The sequence below is a fragment of the Microcaecilia unicolor genome, chromosome 3 (assembly GCF_901765095.1).
Source record: "Microcaecilia unicolor chromosome 3, aMicUni1.1, whole genome shotgun sequence".
Taxonomy (NCBI): domain Eukaryota; kingdom Metazoa; phylum Chordata; class Amphibia; order Gymnophiona; family Siphonopidae; genus Microcaecilia; species Microcaecilia unicolor.
This window is the reverse complement of record NC_044033.1, coordinates 142,862,084-142,887,675: the sequence shown is the minus strand read 5'-3', so window position 1 is coordinate 142,887,675 and position 25,592 is coordinate 142,862,084. Positions and strand designations below refer to the sequence as shown.

General features: G+C 44.9%; 1 protein-coding gene across 2 annotated transcripts in view; it reads left to right on the top strand.

Moving 5' to 3' along the window:
* The window catches only part of PLD5 (phospholipase D family member 5), a 336,130-nt gene that overhangs the window by 179,842 nt on the left and 130,696 nt on the right, over positions 1-25,592 (top strand). For both annotated transcript variants that reach the window (XM_030196423.1, XM_030196424.1), the window contains one exon: positions 13,025-13,139. In XM_030196423.1, the coding sequence (XP_030052283.1) occupies positions 13,025-13,139 (115 nt within the window). The remainder of the gene's footprint in view (positions 1-13,024; positions 13,140-25,592) is intronic.

Genomic DNA, 25,592 nt, shown 5'->3' with positions numbered 1-25,592 from the left:
CACGCACTGTACTAGTTGCCATAAAGCCAGAGGTGAAAGCACAGTTAGAAAAGCATAAGGCTGATAGTCATATCACACCTGTGTCTGAACTAAATGATTAGATCAGCAATATGGTTATACTAAAAAAAAAAATTTTTAAAGCTGAGAATTTATATTGATCCAATGTTTTTAAACCTTGTACTCATGAGATTTCTTTACACCATGTCAATGCTCAAAATGTCTTACACGAGTTGCCCAAAGCTCACGTGTCTATACTTGTTGGTGCACCTGATACATTCCTGCAATGTAAGTTAGATGGCAAAAATGGGGAGGGAAAAGGTGGTTCAGACCACCACTTAGAGTCTTTTTAACACCAGAAGTGTATCAGCAGAAGCAACATGACCTTTTGCCTAATCTCAGTGACATTGATTCAATCAGGAGGTTAGATTGAGAGCAGGAGACGGCATGAGCCTGTCTAGCCCATTATGGGGGCTGAAGCCAGTAAGGCAGCGCTTGCCGCCAGTTTGCAGAGCTTGCCTCCATTTTAGTTCAGCCAAAACAATGGCAAACGTTATTGAAAACAATAGCAAAAGCTTATTAAAAAATAATGAACTGCCTATGTGTGGTCCATCTGTAAAAAGTCTAAAGCTGTTCAGTTGGATAGGCAGTGCCTTAAAAAGTGGAGGATAAGGGATTTATTTTACAGCTTTATTACTTATTTGAAAGCTTCCCATATCTAGCTATAAATATCTACTATAATAAAACTCACCCTCAGCGTTCTGAGGACACTGACGTCAGTGAAGCCAAGCCCTGACTTCCTTCAAAAAGGTTTGAAGGTTCGTGGTGGTGAAGCCACCAAAATCGCTCCGGGCCCCACCCTCGAGAGCGGAGCAATGGCAGAACAACGAAGGGGTTGGCAGGGAGGGAGGCGGGGGGGGGGGGAATCGCTCCGGGCCCCGCCCTCGCTTCAAACGTCATGACGTTGGGGGCGGAGCAATGGCAGAACAACAAAGGGGTTGGCCAGGGAGGGGGGGGGGGTGTTGGTGATGAAAACCTTGCTAGCGCCCGTTTCATTTGCTCTGAAACGAGCCTCTTTTACTAGTGATGAAATAAAATTGAATATCACTAAAACTGCATTAAAAATGATTGTAGCTGGTAGAAACAGCAGTAATAAACTCTCTGTATTTTGTGCTCATTTTTCTACACTGTTCTATACAATATAGTAACACATGGCCAGATCTCAGTGAGGATATCCTGTTTCCTGATGGGTTCAAGTTAACTGTTGTAATCTGCCTTGGGAAGCCTGGTGTTATAAAGATGGAATATATTAAATGGAAGTAAAATTAAATTCTCCTTTCATTGGGGCACAATGGAATCACATCTCCACATCATCTCTTTTGTAGAAGTTTAAATTTTAAATACACAAATGGATTATTCTGTTTTCAGCATGTTTCAGGGACAAGTGTTTTTTATAAGTGAAAAATAATAACAATAAATATTTGGTTTCATGCAGATCTCTGATTTGTTGAAACATTACTAAACGGGCTATACGCCCCTAATGCAGTCCATTGGTTTTCTTATATTTTGTTCTTGTGATGACTTATTCTGTGCCAAAACTGAAAACTCTTACCTCTTCTATCTGGTTGATAATAAAAGGAGCTTATTGTGAACACTATCCACCCTAAAAGGTTGTTTTGTGGCTGTACATGAGGAATTGTGATATTGCATATACAAGTGTGTGTTTTTATTCCTAGTCATGCATGCAAATGTTATATAATCCTTTTAAGAAATCCAAGTTAATCATTTAACTTATTAGTGAACAAATGGTATGGTTGCATTTTCAATATGGTAATATTTATTTGGATTTTGCTCACACCTTTTGTGGTAGTAGCTTGAGGTGAGTTACATTCAGGTACACTGGATATTTCTGTGTCCCAGGAGGACTCACAATCTAAGGTTGTACCTGAAGAAATGGAGGGTTAAGTGACTTGCCCAAGATCACATGGAGCAACAGTGGGATTTGAACCAGCCACCTCTGGATTTCAAGAGCAGTGCTCTAACCACTAGGCCACTCCTAATACTAGAACCCACATAAGGAACAGGTTATTTTGAGTTAGTTTTCACTGAACCAAATTTGCTTTCTTCGTGCTATCATCATCCAGTTGGATAGGCAGTGCCTTAAAAGGTAGAGGATAAAGGATTTTTTAAAATTGACATTTATATCCCACTTTATCCCAAGCAAACTGGTTTCAATGTGGCTTATATTTGATAATACAGTAAGATAGAATAATAGAATTCAGTAACATTAAGAGAACAAGTCAATGAATATGTCTAAAACATTTTACAAATATGAGATTAGCATATATACTCAACTGGGCATTTAAAAGTCTGTCATAAGTATAGACAATTATTCAAACATTATCACATGCACACACCAGAACAGGCATCCATACACACATTACAAAAGTAAACAACAATTTCTACAACACTACACGGTTTATTCTAAATTGTTTAACCACCCTTAGGTTTCGCCTTTGGGTTTAACAAGTAATACCATGTGCATGTAAGGTATGGATAAACCAATTAAAACAATCAAAGTTTAAAGCAAATGCCTATAATATGTAATACTTGGTAGCAATAATGAAACAGTGATGGAATATTCACATAGCAGGCAGCCAACAGATTTCTTTCCCACTGAACATAATTAACTTTGTATGAACTTGGCGGCTAATAGTGTGCTGTTGGCTACTGTATTTTGGTGGTGTATTGTTTGCCTTCATAATAAAATCACACTCATCTGCATACGAACATACAGCCGGGAGACAAAGGTTTTTTAAAAATGCCTTTTACAATCATACAGGCTTGAAGAAGAAACAAATATATATATAACAGAACTGGTCAATTGGCACATTTAGACTGACCTTGGACAGAACTTCTGTATGAAGGAAGCTCTTCCCTCATTATTCAGTACGTGTGTTTGAAATTGTAGTAATTAAAAAATTAAGTGCATTTTATAATATACCACTGCATTCCACAAAACAAAAGGAGAAAGTTCCCACATACCATCTTTTTCTTTTGATGTATGTACAGGGAAAAAAAGATGTTAAATGCTCCCAGGTTTCAACCTAATTAAGGTTTAAAACAAACCTTTATACTTATAAATAGAAACTCTGAACGTTGAACATCTGATTCTTATAACATGATGTCTGTTTTGGTGGCCCTTTACTAGGTGAAAAAATCTCTGCATGAATACAGAGAGTCCCTATAATCAGCCCCTCCAAATGACAAACTAGTTACAATTTAGAACAGATCAGTACTCTAACCGATGAAACCGATGCTTCCTCTGTGTACATCTGTATGCTGCACAAGCTAGCATGTTTGAAAATATAAGTGAAATCAAATAAAAATGCTACCAAAAATAAATAACAACAATATGGATGCAGCAGCTTATAAGTTTGTTTGCTTTGTTTTGGGTGTACGGGGATGATAGCTGTACAGAGGAGGTGGGGCTTAGCCGGCTTCACGTTTTCGACATCATGCTGTCTCCTGTTCTTAATCTAACCTCCTTGGGAGTCAATAGCAGATGACATCATCATCACTGGCTGTGGTGGCTGATGAGGAAGCAGAGCGTGACCATGATAATAAGCTCTGAACCCTAATGGACTACTACAGACAGGTGAAGAAATCTGCTTCCATGTATATAGTCTGTCTTTATAGAGTTTGAAAGCAGACCCAAACCATACAGTTTATGACGCTGCCTGCAGTTGTAAAATCAGTGCAGCACTTCATTGGGTTTGTGACTTTCCTTGAAAAATTCATGCCATGTCTGTCTGAGATACATGAACCCTTAAATAGACTTCTGGATAAAGATGCAGCTTGGCAATGGCTTCCAAAACATGGCCAGGTAGTCCAGGAAATAAAGAGGTTACTTACAGATGCTCCTGTTTTGTGGTACTATGATGTCATGAATCCTGTCCAGAAATGGACTTGGCTGCTGCTTAATGCAAGAGGGTCAGCCAGTGGTTTTTGCATCCAGGGTGCTTACCTCAGCCAAGCAAAATTATGTACAAATTGAAAAATATCTCAACAGTGTGTTTGCTGCCAGTGCTTTAGTCATAATTACCAAATCCCAAAACCGCTCTGGTATTCAATACACATAATATCCACAAACCAAGGGAATCAAAGTCAATCACATAACTTATAGAATGGTGTGCATACACAGTGTAATCATTTAAAATTAAACACTTAAGACCCTTAGAAATATAAATCATCCATGTAGCAAACCAGAAATTTGGTAGCTAATGAGGGTGGACAACTTTTTTAATTCATTGGGTCCTTTACACTGCAGACCAAAACCCCTAACCAATGTTTCCTTTACAAAAAGCAGTGAGAAGAGCAAACAAACTTAAATGAACACACTATGAAAAAGCATTAACATAACCTAATTCAATACAACAATAATCTTTTTACACACAGAATATCAAAATGCAGCAATAGTCCTTCAGAATTAGTCCTTCCTTACATATCTTACTGCTATGAAATTTCCAGATGAAAAGCTATGAAACATGTACTTATTTTCATGCTGCCGAGCAAGAGGCACTCCCACCCGGCATCTCCACAATCACGACACCTTGGAAAAACAATGTTTCTTAATACTGCTCCACTGAGCTTTCAGCAATCTTCACAGCCTCCCTGAATGCCTGACACTGTGGGTTTCGCAATCTGCCTCAGAGGCTCCGGTACAGCTGTCACAATTGTCTGGCATCTTTGCTTTCTGAGGCCTTACAAGCAGTAAAAGATGAAGTTAGCCAGAGTCACTGTATTTACAGTCAGGTTGGTAATGATAAATAATGCCATGCATATAACTTGTTATATAGTGATATGTAGTGCTGCATATCGTCCCTTTTGCTCCTACATGACCACTGGGTCAAAAGCGATGAGCAATAAAACCCTGTATTAAATTCAGTTCCCCTCCTATGGTACACCTGACACATGAACACTCCTCCTATGACATCTTCCAGCCTATGAGAGCTGGGGGGAGAGAGATGCATGCTGTGTATATATATATATATATATATATATGTGTGTATATGCATTGTAAGAAGGAAACTGGAGCAAAAGATGAAACCTCCCTAGGCCCATCCCCTTTCCCTCTTATTTCAAGGGAAAAAGGTCAGCGAGGAAAATACAGTGAAATGAAGGGTTCCCTCAGCAGAGGGCACTGGGACTCTCTTATGCCAGGAAGAGCGAGGGATGACAGAAGGGGGCGGAATAATCCAGAAAAACCCTGGTGGTACCACCCAGTGGAGGAGATGCTTCCTAGGGAGGAGTAACAGCATATAAAGACTCACATTGAAGCAGATCCCATGGAGGTCCAGGAGTATTCCAGAACAGAGGAGGTTCAGTGTTATGCAGTAGGTGTACGAAATGCCTAGAGGAGGAGATGGAAGTTCAATACATGTAACTTCCTATAAAGGTATCGTTAAGCAGCGCTTCAGAGAAAGGAACTAAGTGAGAAACCTATGAAGAAATAAGTTACACCTTTGTCTTTTCAAGTTTTGTTTGCTGGCAGAGTGGGATGGGTCCCAATGTAGCATAAGCCTTCTAGATTGGGAGTAGAGGGTTTGGGGTCCGCCAGTGTTTCAGCCCTAGGCGATGAAGCTGCAATGTAGTAAATTTAAAACGAATCGGAAAAAATATTTCCTCACTCAACGTGTAATTAAACTCTAGAATTCGTTGCCAGAGAATGTGGTAAAGGCGGTTAGCTTAGTGGAGTTTAAAAAAGGTTTGGACGGCTTCCTAAAAAAAAATCTATAGTCCATTATTAAAGGGACTTGGGGAGAATCCACTGTTTCTGGGATTAGCAGTATAGAATGTTTTGTACTTTTTTGGGATCTTGCCAGGTATTTGTGACCTGGATTGACCACTGTTGGGAATAGGATGCTGGGCATGATGGACCTTTGGTCTTTCCCAGTATGGCACTACTTATGTACTTATTTCCTGATCAGTGGGGAGTATGTCACTTCCTGGGTAGCAAGGAATACGTCACAGCTTGCATGTATGCTGGGGAGTAATTATGGTGGAGAGGAAAAAGAAAGAGGGTAAGCCTGGAGATGCCATAAGTAAGATGTGTGTACATGTACCAAGGATACTACAGAGGGAGAGAGGCAAGGAGAGAGCTGAGAAAGTGTGTTGGGAGGATTTACTAGAAGCTATGGGGAAGGAGTGGGTTTGAGGAGCTGAGAATGCTGGGGGGTATTGAGAGCTGTATACATATGGATCCTTTTACTACGCTGCGGTAAAAAGTGGCCTGTGTCTTTTGGGCACATGCTGGGCCATTTCTTTTACTACGTCTAGGAAAAAGGGCCTTTTTTAAGGGGCTGGAAAATGAACGTGCGCTAAAAGGTCATTACCGCCCAAATTCTTTACCACTAGGTCTATGGCTGGCGGTAAGGTCTCAGACCCAAAATGGACACGCGGCAATTTTGATTTTGCCACTCGTCCATTTTTGGCAAAAAAGGCCTTTTTTATAGGTCCACTGAAAAATGATTCTACGCGCGCACAAAACCACAGGCCAATTTTTTTAGCACGCCTTTGTAAAAAGACCCCTAAGTTAGGGGTCCTTTGACCAAGCTGTGGTAAAAGGGTGCGTTTTTGACTGCAGAGGTGGCGGTAAAGGCTACAGTGCTAACCAAGCAGTAGCCAGGCAACATGTGGCAATGCGTGATTACCGCCTGGTAAACGTAAACACCGGTGCTACAAAAATAAAAATATCTTTGTAGCACCAGAAGTGGCGAGCACTGGGGGTGGGGACTACCGCCAGGCTGCTGTGGTAGCCCGGCGGTAGTTCCTGATTAGCGAGCAGTAAGCCCACGTTGTGTTTACTGCCGCTTCATAAAAGACCCTCTAAATGTTTCTCCTATTTTATACAATTATCCCCTAGGTATCACTATCACCAGATGGCTAAGATGACAATTTTTAACTTGTGAAACTGTTCTCTAACAGTTAACAGAGATCAATTCAATTTTTAATCATATCAAAATTGCTCCTCTACAAAGTATTAAAAGCATCCAGAACCGTATTTTGGGGTCTGAGGGCTGCCTGAAATGAAAAGAAGGTAAGTATGCATTTGGGTGAATAGTTATTTCCAGGCAGAGCCCTAGGCAGAATGGAGAGTGTTAATGAAAGGTCTGTAGTGACTCGCCCTTTTGTATGCTCCAAATATCTGACATTTAGACTTGATATATAACTTTAAGAGTGGAGGAGTAGCCTAATGGTAAACATGTAGTGTGCTGGGTTTGTTTCCCACTGCAGCTCCTTGTGACCCTGGGCAATTCACTTAACCCTCCATTTCCCCAGAAACAATACTTAGATTGTGAGTCCATTAAGGATAGAGAATGTCCCACAGAAAGGCAGTATATCAAATTCCATTACTGTTTGTATGTAGAAGGAAATATTTAGATACCTGGCTGCTACTTAAAGACAGGTAAATGACTAATGTGCTTGTCTTTATGCCAAATACTTAGCCGCTCTCTCCAGTTAGGTAGGACTACTAAATATGTGGTCCACAATTTAAACGGTTAACTTGTCAATTCACATTACTATAACTGCAGTGTGTGCAGTCCTATTAAGTGAATAAAGATATTTGTTACCTGCTGCATATTGCCACTTCCCACATAACTTTTGGCTTCATCCGTGGAACGTCCCTTACCCCTCACTCTCTCAAATGGATGAATTTCAGCCAGATATCAAGTTGATACGGAGATTTTAAGAAAAAAAGACCAGAATTTGCGCCAAATTTTCAATGCATAAATATGTTTGAATATTTATATGTATTTCCTTTTTTTTTTGGTTGAATATCTGCTTTTATGTTGTTTTGACAGAGCCATTAGGGACAGGGATGTGTACAGTCCTAAAATCTTTGGTTCTTTTTAGCTTGTTTGGCTGTGCTTCCTAATTTGGGGGTGTTTTTTCAGGTTATTTCTTTTTCTTTTTCTTTTTTTTTTTAACATGTGTTAGAACTTTTTAATGGATGGGAATTTGCTTGTATGTGTGTTAATTTGAATGTTAATATGCATTAACTTGAAATTTGAATATTAATGTGCATTAACTTGAATTTGTGCACACTAGCATTTTATAAGCATGCTAATCTCCAGTTAGGATATGCACATGTCTAATTTTGAAATATTTCATGACATGCAAAACAAAGCAGACCTCTAATATGAGGTATATTGCTGTCTTCTTTAGGAGATCAGTACTTAGGTGCTAAGACTATTGACAATAAGTTTGACAATACATAGAACAGACCCTGGGGCCCTTTTACAAAGCAGAACTAAAAAGTGACCTTAGCGCACCCTTATTCAGGTATTTCCTGCGTGCTATGGGCATTTTTAGCACAATAGTAAAATGTTTGTTTTTTTTGTATTAATGGCCATACATTAATGTTGCTATTAGTATGTGACCTTATATTTGTCTAGTTGAAGTTTGCCTGTTGGGTATGCTGTTAGTATGTGGCCATTAAAAACATAGAAATATAGAAAAATGTTGTCAGATAAAGACCATATGGCCTATCCAGTCTGTCCATCTGTGCTGTCAAACTTTCCCCATCACTCCGTTAGAGATCATATGTACTTGTCCCAAGCTCTCTTGAATTCAGCAACTGGTTTTGTCTCCACCACTTCCACTGGGGAAGCCATTCCATGAATTAACCACCCTTTCTGTGAAGTATTTCCTCCGGTTACTTCCGAGTCTGTCCCCTTTCACCTTCATCCTATGCCCTCTCGTTCAGAGCTTCCTTCCAATTGAAAGAGACTCTTCTGTGCATTTATGCCGTGTAGGTATTTAAATGTCTATCACATCTCTCATCTCCCACCTTTCATCCACAGTATACATATTGAGTCTGTCCCCATACGCTTTATGACAAAGACCACTGATCATTTTAGTATCCACCCTCTGGACCGACTCCATCCTGTTTATATCTTTTTGAAGGTGTGGTCTCCATAATTGTATACAATATTCTAAATGAGATCTCACCAGAGTCTTATACAGGGGCATCATCACTTCCTTTTTCCTACTGGACGTTTATCTCCCTATGCACCTAAGCATCCTTCCAGCTTTCACAGCCGCCTTTATTACTGTGTGGCCACCTTAAGATCATCACATAGGATCACACCTAAGTCCTGCTCCTCTTTCGTTCACAAGTTCTTTACCCTCTAAACTGTGCCATTCCCTCAGGATTTTGCAGCTCAAATGCATGACCCTGCAGTTTTTAGCATTAAATCTTAGCTGCCAAATTCCAGACCATTCCTTTAGGTTCACTAAGTTGTTCCTCATGTTATCCACACCATCAGAGGTGTCTACCCTATTACAAATTTTGGTATCATCTGCAAAGAGGAAAATCTTACCAGACAGCCTTTCAGCAATATCACTTAGAAAAATGTTAAAAAGAACTGGCCCAAGAACTAAACCTTGCAGCACACCACGGATATCATTCTTTTGTTCAGAATGAGCCCCATTTACTACTACACTTTGTTGCCTTCCACTCAACCAGTTCCTAACCCAGTCAGTCATTTCAGGTCTTATAATGAGGGCATTCAGTTTATTTATTAGTTATCTATGTGGAATCATGTCAAAGACTTGGCTGAAATCTAAATAGGAAGCCATGCGAAAAACATAACAAAGAAAATGTTCCACGCAATGTGGAAACTCAAAAGAGTAAAACCTTTCTTCCCAAGAGAAATATTCCGCAGCCTGGTACAATCAATGGTACTAAGCCACCTAGATTAGTGTAACGCCATCTATGCAGGATGTAAAGAGCAAATCATTAAGAAACTACAGACTGCGCAAAACACAGCAGCCAGACTCATATTTGAAAAAAACGAAATATGAAAGCGCCAAACTATACTGGCTCCCACTAAAAGAACGAATTACATTCAAAATTTGTACCCTGGTCCATAAAATCATCCATGGCGAGGCCCCGGCCTATATGTTGGACCTTATTGACTTACCAACCAGGAACACAAAAAGGTCAGCTCGCACATTCTTGAATCTCCACCACTCAAGCTGCAAAGGTCTTAAATACAAATCAACATATGCAGCTAGCTTCTCATACATACAGTGGGGGAAATAAGTATTTGATCCCTTGCTGATTTTGTAAGTTTGCCCACTGACAAAGACATGAGCAGCCCATAATTGAAGGGTAGGTTATTGGTAACAGTGAGAGATAGCACATCACAAATTAAATCCGGAAAATCACATTGTGGAAAGTATATGAATTTATTTGCATTCTGCAGAGGGAAATAAGTATTTAATCCCTCTGGCAAACAAGACCTAATACTTGGTGGCAAAACCCTTGTTGGCAAGCACAGCGGTCAGACATCTTCTGTAGTTGATGATGAGGTTTGCACACATGTCAGGAGGAATTTTGGTCCACTCCTCTTTGCAGATCATCTCTAAATCATTAAGAGTTCTGGGCTGTCGCTTGGCAACTCGCAGCTTCAGCTCCCTCCATAAGTTTTCAATGGGATTAAGGTCTGGTGACTGGCTAGGCCACTCCATGACCCTAATGTGCTTCTTCCTGAGCCACTCCTTTGTTGCCTTGGCTGTATGTTTTGGGTCATTGTCGTGCTGGAAGACCCAGCCACGACCCATTTTTAAGGCCCTGGCGGAGGGAAGGAGGTTGTCACTCAGAATTGTACGGTACATGGCCCCATCCATTCTCCCATTGATGCGGTGAAGTAGTCCTGTGCCCTTAGCAGAGAAACACCCCCAAAACATAACATTTCCACCTCCATGCTTGACAGTGGGGACGGTGTTCTTTGGGTCATAGGCAGCATTTCTCTTCCTCCAAACACGGCGAGTTGAGTTCATGCCAAAGAGCTCAATTTTTGTCTCATCTGACCACAGCACCTTCTCCCAATCACTCTCGGCATCATCCAGGTGTTCACTGGCAAACTTCAGACGGGCCGTCACATGTGCCTTCCGGAGCAGGGGGACCTTGCGGGCACTGCAGGATTGCAATCCGTTATGTCGTAATGTGTTACCAATGGTTTTCGTGGTGACAGTGGTCCCAGCTGCCTTGAGATCATTGACAAGTTCCCCCCTTGTAGTTGTAGGCTGATTTCTAACCTTCCTCATGATCAAGGATACCCCATGAGGTGAGATTTTGCGTGGAGCCCCAGATCTTTGTCGATTGACAGTCATTTTGTACTTCTTCCATTTTCTTACTATGGCACCAACAGTTGTCTCCTTCTCGCCCAGCGTCTTACTGATGGTTTTGTAGCCCATTCCAGCCTTGTGCAGGTGTATGATCTTGTCCCTGACATCCTTAGACAGCTCCTTGCTCTTGGCCATTTTGCAGAGGTTAGAGTCTGACTGATTCACTGAGTCTGTGGACAGGTGTCTTTCATACAGGTGACCATTGCCGACAGCTGTCTGTCATGCAGGTAACGAGTTGATTTGGAGCATCTACCTGGTCTGTAGGGGCCAAATCTCTTACTGGTTGGTGGGGGATCAAATACTTATTTCCCTCTGCAGAATGCAAATAAATTCATATACTTTCCACAATGTGATTTTCCGGATTTAATTTGTGATGTGCTATCTCTCACTGTTACCAATAACCTACCCTTCAATTATGGGCTGCTCATGTCTTTGTCAGTGGGCAAACTTACAAAATCAGCAAGGGATCAAATACTTATTTCCCCCACTGTAAGCACGCAAACATGGAACGCACTACCAAATGTCATAAAAACAATGCACGACCTAACAATCTTCCAAAAACTACTGAAAACCAACTTGTTCAAAAAGGCATACCACAAAGATCCATCCTAGACACTAGGAAACGAAACTGTACCAAAACTTGATAAAACCGAACTTTTTTACACGTGACTGCTTCTTCCACTCTATTACTAATGAAAGCTTACGAACTATCATGCTACTTCTCATGCTGAATTGAACTCTCTATATTTGATTAACTTACGCGATAAATTACTGTCTAACTTACTCTATAACTTACTTTATCAGGTATGAACTTTGTATTTCTCATTCTGGAAATGGCGATTGCCACTACGGCATAATGTAAGCCACATTGAGCCTGCAAATAGGTGGGAAAATGTGGGATACAAACGCAACAAATAAATAAAATACACCACAACTAGCATGTGATCCCTTACCACCAACTGTTTTGTGGGCAGTAAAGGTTCATGCGTTGATCAGTTAGTGCACGGCAATGTAGCTGCATGAACTGATTTCCACAGACTTGCCCACTCTCTGACCCCTCCCAGACACACTCCCTTCGTGGGAAAACTAAAAATTATTTTTTATCGCACAGTGGAGTGCTTGCGCTTACCCAGAACTTACTGCAGGACACCAGAGTGCACCCCGCAATAAGGGGCCCTTTTACTAATGCGCGTCAGTTTGGTACTACTGTCTGGGTACCGCGTGCCAAGCAGTAGTTCCATTTTTTACGCGGTCCGATATGCATGTCCGAAAATATTTTTTATTTTTTTACCGCGTGGTGCTAACCGGGCAGTAATCGTCAGTGTACACCCGCTGACGATTACCGCCTGCTTAACTCGTGAGACCGTATCACTAAGTTAATGGGTGGCGGTAAGGTCTCAGGCCCAAAATGGACGCGCACCAATTTTTGTTTTGACACACGTCCATTTTCGACCCCTCAAAAAGGGCCTTTTTTGCAGGTGTGCTGAAAAATGGACCTGTGCGCATCCAATACAGGTGCCTACAACGGCGCAGGCCATTTTTCGGCGCACCTTAGTAAAAGGACCAGTAAGTCCTTTTAAGCCACAGTAAGCATGTGCTAGTGTGCTCTGCAGCTTGGTCAAAGGACCCACCTATAAATAAGTGTAACTGTTAGCATTGCAAACTCAGATGAACCCCACTGTCCCCTTCCTGAGACTCGCCTCTACTATAGAAAAATGAATTTATTTTTAAATTTAGATCTTTTTTTAACAAATAGATTTACTTTTCATAATGTTTTCTTTAATTCTCCTTTTTAAAAGGTTTTCTTTTTCTTTGATATCTTTACCAGGGTCAGTACCTTTGTGAAAAGTTGAAAGAACTGAAATCTCGGAATATTGAGATAAAATTAATGAGTGATGTTCAACACAACACGTCCGAGGTACTGCAGGACTTGAAAAGAAATGGTAAGGCCAGGGTCTCGGAGTGCTGTATTCATATTATATATATAATACCGCTGCATAATATAATTTTTAACCGCTGTATCAAGCCACACTACATAAAATAAAGCAGCAAGTTTTCTATTGAGCATGGTGCATCAAATTCCCCTGACAAGAGCGTGCTTTATATTAGCTTATCTTTTCAACATGCCAACACATTTCTTTCTATGGAAATAATATCTGTTTGGAGAACATTCTGATCACGAGGACTTTATCTACACCCAAGAGCCCTTATGTAACTGGAACCTAGCGTACTTTAAAAGTCTTCAAGATTATTTGGTTCATTACTGTAGAAGGCAGGGGTCATAGTGTATGGCAGCGCTTAGTAAACTAGCCGTAATGATTTCGAGAACATGAAAGGCGAACAGCTTTGCTTTATAGACATAGAAATAGTGTCATCTGATGGAGAGAGGCTTAGACAACATGATGTGCTGAGGAATGTTACAAGTGTCAGACTGGTATCACTGATACTACAGCTAGCGCTGTTAAGCACCAGGAAAATCTTAATTGCATCTTGCCTGGCCTATTTTCTGCAACATATAATGAGTCAAAATATAAATAGAGCAGCAGGCTGTGGTGTTTTAAAAAGTTATATATTCAGTACCATTCTCTGAATAAGTGGCAGAGTAGAATATCCATAAAAAGTGTTTGCTGCCAGCAGAGGCGGATTGACAGGGATCTAGGCCCACAGGCAATAAAAGGATCCTGGGCTCCCCCACCCCTGGGTCCCACATCTCTCCCTCTCTCCCTCCATTCCCCCCCCCCCCCCCCCCCCGATCTAACATCTCTCCCTCCTCTCCAGATCCAACATCTGTCCCTCTCATTCTTTCTCCTTTCTCTCGATGCACCATCTCTGCTCCCCTCCGCAGCTTCACCATCTCTGCTCCCTCCCTCTCTAACCCAGGTCCAACATCTCTCCCCCCCCCCCCCCACAAGGCCAACATCTCCCCCTCTCTTATCTCTGTCCCTGGAGCTGGCTCTCTCCCCTTGCATTTACCTCAAAAGTCCCTTTCTCCGTACAGGGCCCTGGCCAGAACCTCTCTGCCGCAGCCCACCCTTGCAGAAGCAGGAAGTTACATCAGAAAGGGGTGGGCCACAACGGAGAGAAGGTTCCAATCAGCGGCAAACAGCTGGTGCCATGTATGGAGAAAGGAACCTTTGAGGTAAATGGGGGGGAGGGGATGAGAGGGGGAGTGCGAGACCCAGGGACAGACAGGACTTGTGGGAAGGAGGTACTGGGGCCCCCAACTGCCCAAATAGTCAGTCCGCTCCTGGCTGCCAGTAGCTATAAGGGCAATTCTGTAATCTAGACATCTAGACACTGGCATTTAGAAACCCCTTGCATGTGTAAATGTTTAGAACACAGCACTTACCCACCTCGCTGGCACATTCACAGTTAAGTATACAGTTATGCACCTAAGTGCCAATTTTAAAACGGCAAATGGAAATTGTATAGGGCTCCTTTTACAAAGCTGCAGTAAGCACTATCGCCTGCTTAGTGCAGCTGAAAAGGTCCTGCAGCAATTTAGTAATCTGTGCATACAAACCGTGCACTAAAAAATTGTACTTTACCACGGAGGGGATATACTTTGGGAGCAGAGAGTGGGCATTTCTGCACTAATCAGCACAGTTATATTGCCGCACACTAATTATCGTGGGATTAGCATGTGAGTGCTTACCACCTGCAAAATGGGTATTGGTAAGGGCTCATGTACTAGTTTTTAATAAGGACTATGCGCTAATGGCAACACTAGCACCTGTCCATTAATTTGGAAAATGGAAAATCGGCCATTTTTTGGCTCCGGTAGAAATGGCTTAGCGTGCAGGAAAACCCCTTGCAAGGGTGCACTAAGGTAATTGTCTACTGCAGCTTTGTAAAATGAGCCTATGCACAGAGGTATATTGCCTATGGCCCAATAAATAAATTCATGGGTGGGGTTCACATTCACAGAACTTATAGAATACTGTAAATTACGCACATCTTTGGCATATTTACATGGTCTCAGGTACACCAGGTACGTGACTGATATAACTGAAGGCGTGTAAATATTGGCTGTGCCAATCCCAGCTATGCTAGTATTCTATAATGGAATAAGGGTGCCCAGTACTGTTCCCTTTAAGCTGAGCCGGATTCTTCCACCTGTAGTCCCGCCAGTGGCTGTTGCACTATTTACATTTTCGATAGTTAGAGACAAGCAAGCTCTGCAGGACTTTAGGGAACCTGCCTGTCCCTAGTGACAGAAAGCACAGGGGTCCTTTTACTAAGCCGTGGTAAAAAGTGGCCTGCGGTAGAGTGCATGTTTATGGCGCACGCTGGGCTATTTTGTACCGCGGCTGGAAAAAATATGCTTTTTTTCAATGGAGGGAATAAACGGCCGTGCACTAGAATTAAAGGTAGCGCGTGGCTATCTACTTCCTGAGCCCTTACCGCCACCCGTTGACCTAGCAGTAAGGGCTCATTGCTACACACGTGTTACTCATGCAGTGCGCGCCAATATGGCTGCACTGCCGATTACTGCCGGGAACTCCCCCTGCAGTAGAAAATAGAAAATAGCTTTATACCGTGGGAAACAATATGTGCCAACTTCAAAATTATCCGCTGGGTGGGCGCACTGTATCGATTTGGACCACGCTTCATGCGCAGTAGCCCTACCGGCACTTTGTAAAAGGGCCACACAGTAGTGAAGCACTGCCCCCTACTGGCAGCAATGCAGTTGGAGGACACCTGCTCAACTTAGAGGGAACAATGGTGCCCAGATACTATTACAAAATAGGCTCCTACTGCATATACTTTGGTGCATAAATGGAGACGCCCATTTGTAGAATTACCCCTTAACCCCTTAATTCTATAAATTTGCACATTTAAATGTATAGCATAAGGTCAGTTGCACATGCAACTAAATTTAATAATTAGCTATTAGAGTTAACAGCCAATTATTGGCTTAAATTGGTGTTAATTAGCCCTAATTGGCACCAATAAGCAATTGCGCAGCCAACCGCACTCAGTCGCTTTTCCAGAAGTTAGTCTTCATTTTAAACAGTGTAACCCAGGTCTCACACTCCAAACCGGCTCAACTCAGTCTGACCTGGGTCACAGGGAAAACATATTTCTCTCTAATGCTCTATTCTCTTCTCCACTCAGCTCACCATTAATTTAGTCACAAGTAGTCACAAGGTCCAACATTTGAGCTTGGAAGTGGGTCAGTGTTGCGGAATAGAGATCTGGGGATTTGGGAGTACCAAATCGAACTTTGGGGTACTGCTTCTCTCAATCCGGGAGCACCTGCTCTCCTCTCATACCAAAAATAAACACGCTGTACTCTGGTAGTTTTATCAAAACCAACACCAACTGTACTGGAACTTCTGCAGCCAGCAGTCCTCCAACTCTTTATATACACAGTTTTATTCAAGATCAGTTGTGGCAATCTTGATCTCTCTTCCTCCCTCTCCAGGTAATTCACAGCTGTACATATTTACATCCCTCCTGTCCTTTACCCATTCTTTCAGGACAGGAATAAATTCAAGGCTGTTTCCAATACTCCTGATTTCCACTCCAATTCCTTATAGGCACAGAACCCTTTAGTCTATCCTCCTTCCAGCAGTGCACCTCTCAGCGCTACACTCCGGCCTTGTGTAGGCTTCCCCTGTCCTAATTCCGCTTTCAGTTTGGACTCCCCTTGTCCACCTGAGGCTCAACGTCTTTCTCTGTTGTCACTTATTGGGACAGCAACAACTCTTTTATATCTAGCCTGTATTTATTTCTTGCACTCCAGGATCCTCCAATACTCCCAAGGGTCTTGGCGGGGGGTACAGGCAACCAAAGACCTCATGCACCTCCTTACAGCATATTTTATTAAACCCAAACTCCACCCCTGTTGTCACTCTCCACAGGGAAACACTTTCTCTCTGCAACTTATTTCAACACTGCTCCATTGGGCTGGGCTTCCTCCCACCCAGGGACATCCCAAGTCTCCAACCATCTGGCAGGGTCTTCCCTCCCCCCAGGGCCTCTGAAACCTCTAAAAATATGAATTCTATTGATGCCCACATCATGGGGTATTACACTCTCCCCCCAGCAAACAAAAGATGACTTTCCTGGTTCCATCACAGGAAATCATCTTCCCTTGTCCTCAAAGACTAAACTTTTAGGTTCTGTTCTCCCTTCCCCCTTGGGAGCAATACAACCCCACACAAATATTTTTCAACTTTATTCAGTTCACAATATTATCTTTTAACTCTTTTCTTTATAGCTGTCACTCCATTGGTGACCTTTACCTTTACTCAACATTTTATTCATCATCAACAATTCTCTTTCATTTCCCTCCAAGCAAATTTAGGATTTACACAGCACACCATTTTCAATTCTCATTCATTTCCACCCACCAATCACTGAACATGTTATCAGTGATTTTTCTTTCCTCTTTTGCACCAAAACTTTCTCTTTAAGGAGAATCTTTTACTCTTTATCATGGGTCAGATTTACCTCCAACCTCTTTCAAACTTTAAACAGGACACCTAGTTAACCACAGGGTAGCAACTTGTTGATAGTTCAAATCTGGATCTGGGTCCAACCAGGTTCGTCTTATGGTCATCCATAATTGTCCACCCTGATCAGGTGAATCCCTGGCCTCTGGAGTAGGAGATCAACCTCCGGGCTGGTCACCACCCACTCAGAAACCAAGAGCATGGGAATAGTTAAATCCAGTACCCCCCTAACCAGTCACAAATACCTACATGGTGACAGGCTTAGGTCGGTCCATCTTCCAGGTTTTTGGTAGCTTCCACAAAGTGCTCTGTCCTTTCCTCCAAGTGGCCAACACACCCCGGGTCCTCTCTCTAGGTTTCCCTAGAGAGACTCAGCCACAGAAGTCGTCACTCTCATCTCATGCAGCACTTCCTCCACCAGGACCACAAATTCTTTCTTCACTGCCCTTCTCCTTTGCCGTACTTGTCCTTGCTTCTCATCCACCTTCCCTTCTGGGCTACATGCAGGTGGAGGTGACATCAGAAGCGGCACTAGGATCCAACACCCTTTCGTCTCTACCTCCCCAACACTTTTCCGGTGTTCCTGCCAACTCCAGGCCCTCAGGACCCAGGCAGATCTTTGGACTTGCAAACATAACTGGCCCCCTCCATCCCTTTGGGTTCTCCTCCTGAAACTTGCATCGGTGTCAGCTAAACAGCTGTGATTGGCTGACAGAAACTTGGAGGGACTTAATGGAAAGGGAAGGGTGTCTAAACAACTGAATAAGAGGTGCAGTGCTTAGAGCACAGGTCTTGTAATCAGACGGTGGCTGGTTTGAATCCCCCTATTACTATTGTTTTAATTTGGACGTCCCTGACTGCACTTGCATGTTTTTTTTTTCTTCCGATTTTTGCTCTCTGCATGGGTCCTGCGCAGCACCAACTAAACTAAAATTGGTCTGGGGACCTGCATACTGCTGTCATGGTTTGATATTTGAGGCTGGCGTAGAGGCTGGAAAAAATATTTAAACATTTTGTTTTTTAGGGTGGGAGGGGGGTTAGTGACCACTGGGGGAGACAGGGGAGATCATTCCCAATTCCCTCCGGTGGTCATCTGGTCATTTAGGGCACTTTTTTGGGACCTGTTCGTGATAAAACAGGGTCCAGAAAAAGTGACCTAAATTCTCGCTAAAAACGCCTTTCTTTTTTCCATTATCGGCCGAGCGCGCCCATCTCTCATCGACCGATAACCACGCCCCAGTCCCGCCTTCACCATGTTACCGACACGCCCCCATCAACTTTATTCATTCCCCAATTTAGGACAAAATATGGGCGTTTTCTCTTTCGAAAATAAGCTGACTGGTGTCCTTGTGATTTCATAAATATAGGACTCAAACAAAATAAAACATGGAAAAGAAAATAAGATGATACCTTTTTTATTGGACATAACTTTATACATTTCTTGATTAGCTTTCGAAGGTTGCCCTTCTTCGTCAGATCGGAAATAAGCAAATGTGCTAGCTGACAGTGTATATAAGTGAAAACATTCAAGCATTACTATGACAGTCTGACAGGGTGGGAGGATGGGGGTGGGTCGGAGGTATGCATGGGGACATCAAAGCATATCATTGATATTCTAACAGGATGGGTGTGGATAGGTGAGGGGTGGGGTGATCAACAGAGACATACAGCTTTATGGTTTATAATGGGTTAGGAACCCCAGATCCTTGTTAAGTCCTTTCTGTTGGGTGTTATAATATTCAATCATTCTGACTTCAAAGGTCTTACGTTCTTGTATGGTTTTAAAGTTATCTTTCAGTATTCTCACTTTGAAATCACTGGTACAGTGTCCTAGTTCTGTGAAGTGCTGTCCCACCGGGGTGGGGGCCCTACTGGATGTATTGTTCATGTGATGTCTATGTAAATTGAATCTTGTCTTAAGCATCTGGCCTGTTTCTCCAATATAGCATCCTTCGTTACATTTTTTACACTGAATGATATATACCACATTGGAAGATGAGCAAGTGAAAGATCCCTTTATGTTGAATATCTTTCCTTTGTGGATAACTGTGGGGTCCTGTGAAATATTTTGGCATAGTTTGCAACTGGATAAATTACAGGGACGTGTGCTACTACTACTACTACTACTAACTAACATTTCTAAAGTGCTACTAGGGTTACGCAGCGCTGTACAATTTAAACATAGAAGGACAGTCCCTGCTCAAAGAGCTTACAATCTAAAAGACAAGAGAACAATCTAAAGACAAGTGAACAATCTAGAGGACGAGTGAACAGTTAAATCTGATAGGGTGGATAGATTGGGGCATTTTATATTTCTCGAGTGGTTAGGCGCCGAAGGCAGCATTGAAGAGGTGAGTTTTAAGCAGAGATTTGAAGATGGGTAGGGAGGGGGCATGGCGTATGGGTAAAGGAAGATTGTTCCAGGCATAGGGTGAGGCAAGGCAGAATGAGCGGAGCCTGGAGTTGGCAGTGGTGGAGAAGGGTACTGAGAGAAGGGCTTTGTCCTGTGAGCGGAGGTTACGGGCGGGAACATAGGGGGAGATGAGGGTGGAGAGGTAGTGAGGAGCCGCAGACTGAGTGCATTTGTAGGTAAGGAGGAGGAGCTTGAATTGTATGCGTTCTCCGAGGACAAGCAGGCTGCTTGTTCTCACGACTGGGTGACGTCCGCGGCAGCCCCCACCAACCGGAAAAAAGCTTCGCGGAACGGTCGGCACGCAGGGCACGCCCACCGCGCATGCGCGGCCGTCTTCCCGCCCGTGCGCGACCGCTCCCGCCAGTTCCTTTTTTTCCGCGTCTGGAGAGAGTCGTGCCCCGCCGCTCTCTCTGATTCAGCCGCCGGATTTTCGATCGCGTTTACGCCGATCGTGCTTTTTCTTTGTTTATTTCGGTTTAGTTACCGTCCGGTTTCTTTTTAAAAAAAAAAAAAAAAAGAAACCCTGCGCGTGTGGAGCACGCGCTCCCTTTTTTCCCTCGCTTCCAGCGGGGACGCTGCGTTGCGGCCTAGTGGCCGCACGGTCGTTTCCTTTTCGTGGTGTGATTTCAGCCACCATTGACGACTTTGACTTCGCCGACGCGATTTTTCCGTCGATGTCCTCGAAGGTCCCGAGTGGATTTAAAAAGTGTGGTCGCTGCGGCAGGCCGATCTCGCATATTGTCCTCCGGGAGCTCAGTCTTTCAGCTCCCATCACAAGCAGGTACTTGCAGAGGAACTCTCCGCCCTTCTCAGCGCCAATGCGGTCGAGCCCGTACCACCCGGGCAGGAAGGGCAGGGATTCTATTCCAGGTACTTCCTTGTGGAAAAGAAAACAGGGGGGATGCGTCCCATCCTAGACCTGAGAGGCCTGAACAAATTCCTGGTCAAAGAAAAGTTCAGGATGCTTTCCTTGGGCACCCTTCTGCCAATGATTCAGAAAAACGATTGGCTATGTTCCCTGGATTTAAAGGACGCATATACTCACATACCGATACTGCCAGCTCACAGACAGTATCTCAGATTCCGCCTGGGCGCACGGCACTTTCAGTATTGTGTGCTGCCCTTTGGGCTCGCCTCTGCCCCACGAGTGTTTACCAAGTGCCTCGTGGTGGTAGCGGCCTACCTACGCAAGCTGGGAGTGCACGTGTTCCCATATCTCGACGATTGGCTGGTCAAGAACACCTCGGAGGCAGGAGCCCTCCGGTCCATGCAGTGCACTATTCAGCTTCTGGAGCTGCTGGGGTTTGTGATAAATTACCCAAAGTCCCATCTCCAGCCAACCCAGTCTCTGGAATTCATAGGAGCTCTGCTGAATACCCAGACGGCTCAGGCCTACCTTCCCGAAGCGAGGGCCACCAATCTCCTGGCCCTGGCTTCGCAGACCAGAGCGTCTCAGCAGATCACAGCTCGGCAGATGTTGAGACTTCTGGGTCATATGGCCTCCACAGTTCATGTGACTCCCATGGCTCGTCTTCACATGAGATCTGCTCAATGGACCCTAGCTTCCCAGTGGTTCCAAGCCACCGGGAATCTAGAAGATGTCATCCGCCTCTCCACCAGTTGCCGCACTTCACTGCTCTGGTGGACCATCCGGACCAATTTGACACTGGGACGTCCATTTCAAATTCCACAGCCCACGAAAGTGTTGACGACGGATGCATCTCGCCTGGGGTGGGGAGCTCATGTCGATGGGCTTCACACCCAGGGTCTGTGGTCCCTCCAGGAAAAGGATCTGCAGATCAACCTCCTGGAGCTCCGAGCGATCTGGAACGCACTGAAGGCTTTCAGAGATCGGCTATCCTGCCAAATTATCCAAATTCGGACAGACAATCAGGTTGCAATGTATTACGTCAACAAGCAGGGGGGCACCGGATCTCGCCCCCTGTGTCAGGAGGCCGTCGGGATGTGGCGTTGGGCGTGTTGGTTCGGCATGCTCCTCCAAGCCACGTACCTGGCGGGCGTAAACAACAGTCTGGCCTACAGACTGAGCAGAGTCATGCAACCGCACGAGTGGTCGCTCCATTCCAGAGTGGTACGCAAGATCTTCCGAGAGTGGGGCACTCCCTCAGTGGATCTTTTCGCCTCTCAGACCAACCACAAGCTGCCTCTGTTCTGTTCCAGACTTCAGGCACACGGCAGGCTAGCGTCGGACGCTTTTCTCCTCCATTGGGGGACCGGCCTCCTGTATGCTTATCCTCCCATACCTTTGGTGGGGAAGACCTTACTGAAGCTCAAGCAAGACCGCGGCACCATGATTCTGATAGCGCCCTTTTGGCCCCGTCAGATCTGGTTCCCTCTTCTTCTGGAGTTGTCCTCCGGGGAACCGTGGAGATTGGAGTGTTTTCCGACTCTCATCTCGCAGAACGACGGGGCGTTGCTGCATCCCAACCTTCAGTCCCTGGCTCTCACGGCCTGGATGTTGAGGGCGTAGACTTCACTGCGTTGGGTCTGTCTGAGGGTGTCTCCCGGGTCTTGCTTGCCTCTAGGAAGGATTCCACTAAAAAGAGTTACTTTTTCAAGTGGAGGAGGTTTGTCGTGTGGTGTGAGAGCAAGGCCCTAGAACCTCGTTCTTGCCCTGCACAGAACCTGCTTGAATACCTTCTGCACTTATCCGAGTCTGGCCTCAAGACCAACTCAGTAAGGAATCACCTTAGTGCGATTAGTGCTTACCATTATCGTGTGGAAGGTAAAGCCATCTCTGGAGAGCCTTTAGTCGTTCGATTCATGAGAGGCTTGCTTTTGTCAAAGCCCCCTATCAAGCCTCCTACTGTGTCATGGGATCTCAACGTCGTCCTCACCCAGCTGATGAAACCTCCTTTTGAGCCACTGAATACCTGCCATCTGAAGTACTTGACCTGGAAGGTCATTTTCTTGGTGGCAGTTACTTCCGCTCGTAGGGTCAGTGAGCTTCAAGCCCTAGTAGCTCATGCTCCATATACCAAATTTCATCACAACAGAGTAGTGCTCCATACCCACCCAAAGTTCCTGCCGAAGGTGGTGTCGGAGTTCCATCTTAACCAGTCAATTGTCTTGCCAACATTCTTTCCCAGGCCGCATACCCGCCCTGCTGAACGTCAGTTGCACACATTGGACTGCAAGAGAGCATTGGCCTTCTACTTGGAGCGGACACAGCCCAACAGACAGTCCGCCCAATTGTTTATTTCTTTCGACCCTAACAGGCTAGGGGTCGCTGTCGGGAAACGCACCATCTCCAATTGGCTAGCAGATTGCATTTCCTTCACTTACGCCCAGGCTGGGCTGACTCTTGAGGGTCATGTCACGGCTCATAGTGTCAGAGCCATGGCAGCGTCGGTGGCCCACTTGAAGTCAGCCACTATTGAAGAGATCTGCAAGGCTGCGACGTGGTCATCTGTCCACACATTCACATCTCATTACTGCCTCCAGCAGGATACCCGACGCGACAGTCGATTCGGGCAGTCGGTGCTGCAGAATCTGTTTGGGGTGTAAATCCAACTCCACCCTCCAGGACCCGAATTTATTCTGGTCAGGCTGCACTCTCAGTTAGTTGTTCTTCGTAGGTCAATTTCTGTTGTACCCTCGCCGTTGCGAGGTTCAATTGACCTGGGTTCTTGTTTTGAGTGAGCCTGAGAGCTAGGGATACCCCAGTCGTAAGAACAAGCAGCCTGCTTGTCCTCGGAGAAAGTGAATGATACATACCTGTAGCAGGTGTTCTCCGAGGACAGCAGGCTGATTGTTCTCACCTACCCTCCCTCCTCCCCTTTGGAGTTGTGTGTTTCATCTTTTGCTAGTCATTCAACTGGCGGGAGCGGTCGCGCACGGGCGGGAAGACGGCCGCGCATGCGCGGTGGGCGTGCCCTGCGTGCCGACCGTTCCGCGAAGCTTTTTTCCGGTTGGTGGGGGCTGCCGCGGACGTCACCCAGTCGTGAGAACAATCAGCCTGCTGTCCTCGGAGAACACCTGCTACAGGTATGTATCATTCACTATATCTGAAATGATTTGAGGAGAGGGGTGATATGAGTATATCGGTTTTGGCGGAATATAAGACGTGCAGCAGCGTTCTGAACGGATTGAAGGGGGGATAGATGGCCGAGTGGGAGGCCGGTGAGGAGTAAGTTGCAGTAGTCAAGGCGAGAGGTAATGAGAGCGTGGACGAGAGTTCTGGTGGTATGCTCAGAGAGGAAAGGGCGAATTTTGCTGATGTTGAAGAGGAAGAAGCGACAGGTCTTGGCAGTCTGTTGGATATGCGCAGAGAAGGAGAGGGAGGAGTCGAAGATGACTCCGAGGTTGCGGGCAGATGGGACGGGGAGGATGAGGGTGTTATCAACAGAGATAGAGAGTGGAGGAAGAGGAGAAGTGGGTTTAGGAGGAAAGACGAGGAGCTCGGTCTTGGACATGTTCAGCTTCAGGTGGCGGTTGGACATCCATGCCGCAATATCGGATAAACAGGCCGATACCTTGGCCTGGGTCTCCGCGGTGATGTCAGGTGTGGAGAGGTATAGGTGGGTGTCATCAGCATAAAGATGATACTGAAAACCATGAGACGAGATCAGCGAGCCCAGGGAAGAGGTGTAGATTGAGACGAGAAGGGGTCCAAGGACAGATCCCTGGGGAACTCCAACAGATAGTGGAATGGGAGTGGAGGAAGATCCATGGGAGTGTACCCTGAAGGTGCGGTGGGAGAGATAAGAGGAGAACCAGGAGAGGACAGGGCCTTGGAACCCAAAAGAGGACAGCGTGGCAAGAAGTAAATCATGATTGACAGTGTCAAACGCGGCGGAAAGATCGAGGAGGATGAGGATGACCTCTGGATTTGGCCAGGAGCAGGTCATTGCAAACTTTAGAGAGTGCCGTTTCAGTCGAGTGCAGAGGGCAAAAACCGGATTGAAGTGGATCGAGGATGGCATGAGAGGAGAAAAAAATCAAGGCAGCGGCTGTGAATGGCGCGCTCAAGTATTTTGGAAAGGAAGGGTAAAAGAGAGATGGGGCGGTAGTTGGAGGGGCAGGTAGGGTCAAGTGAAGGCTTTTTGAGGAGAGGTGTGACAATGGCGTGCTTGAAGGTGTCAGGGACAGTTGCAGTGGAGAGAGAGAGGTTGAGGATGCGACAGATGGCGGGGGTGACAGTATGGGAGATGGTGTTGAGTAGGTTGGTGGGGATGGGATCAGAGGAACAGGTGGTGCATTTCGAGGAGGAAAGAAGGCGGGAAGTTTCATCCTCGGTGATCTCAGGAAAAGAGGAGAAAGAGACCTGGGTAGGTTGGTTGAGGGAGAGGGTTAAAGGGTGAAGAGGAGGTGGTGGCTTGGTTGTGAACTCAAGGTTGATCTTTTGCACTTTGTCGCGGAAATAGTCGGCCAGTGATTGAGGAGAGAGAGAAGGGGGAGTAGGAGTGGGGGTCACTTTTAGGAGGGAGTTAAGGGTGGTGAAGAGACGACGAGGGTTGGAGCTGAGAGAATTGGTCAATTGGGTGTAATAGTCCTGTTTT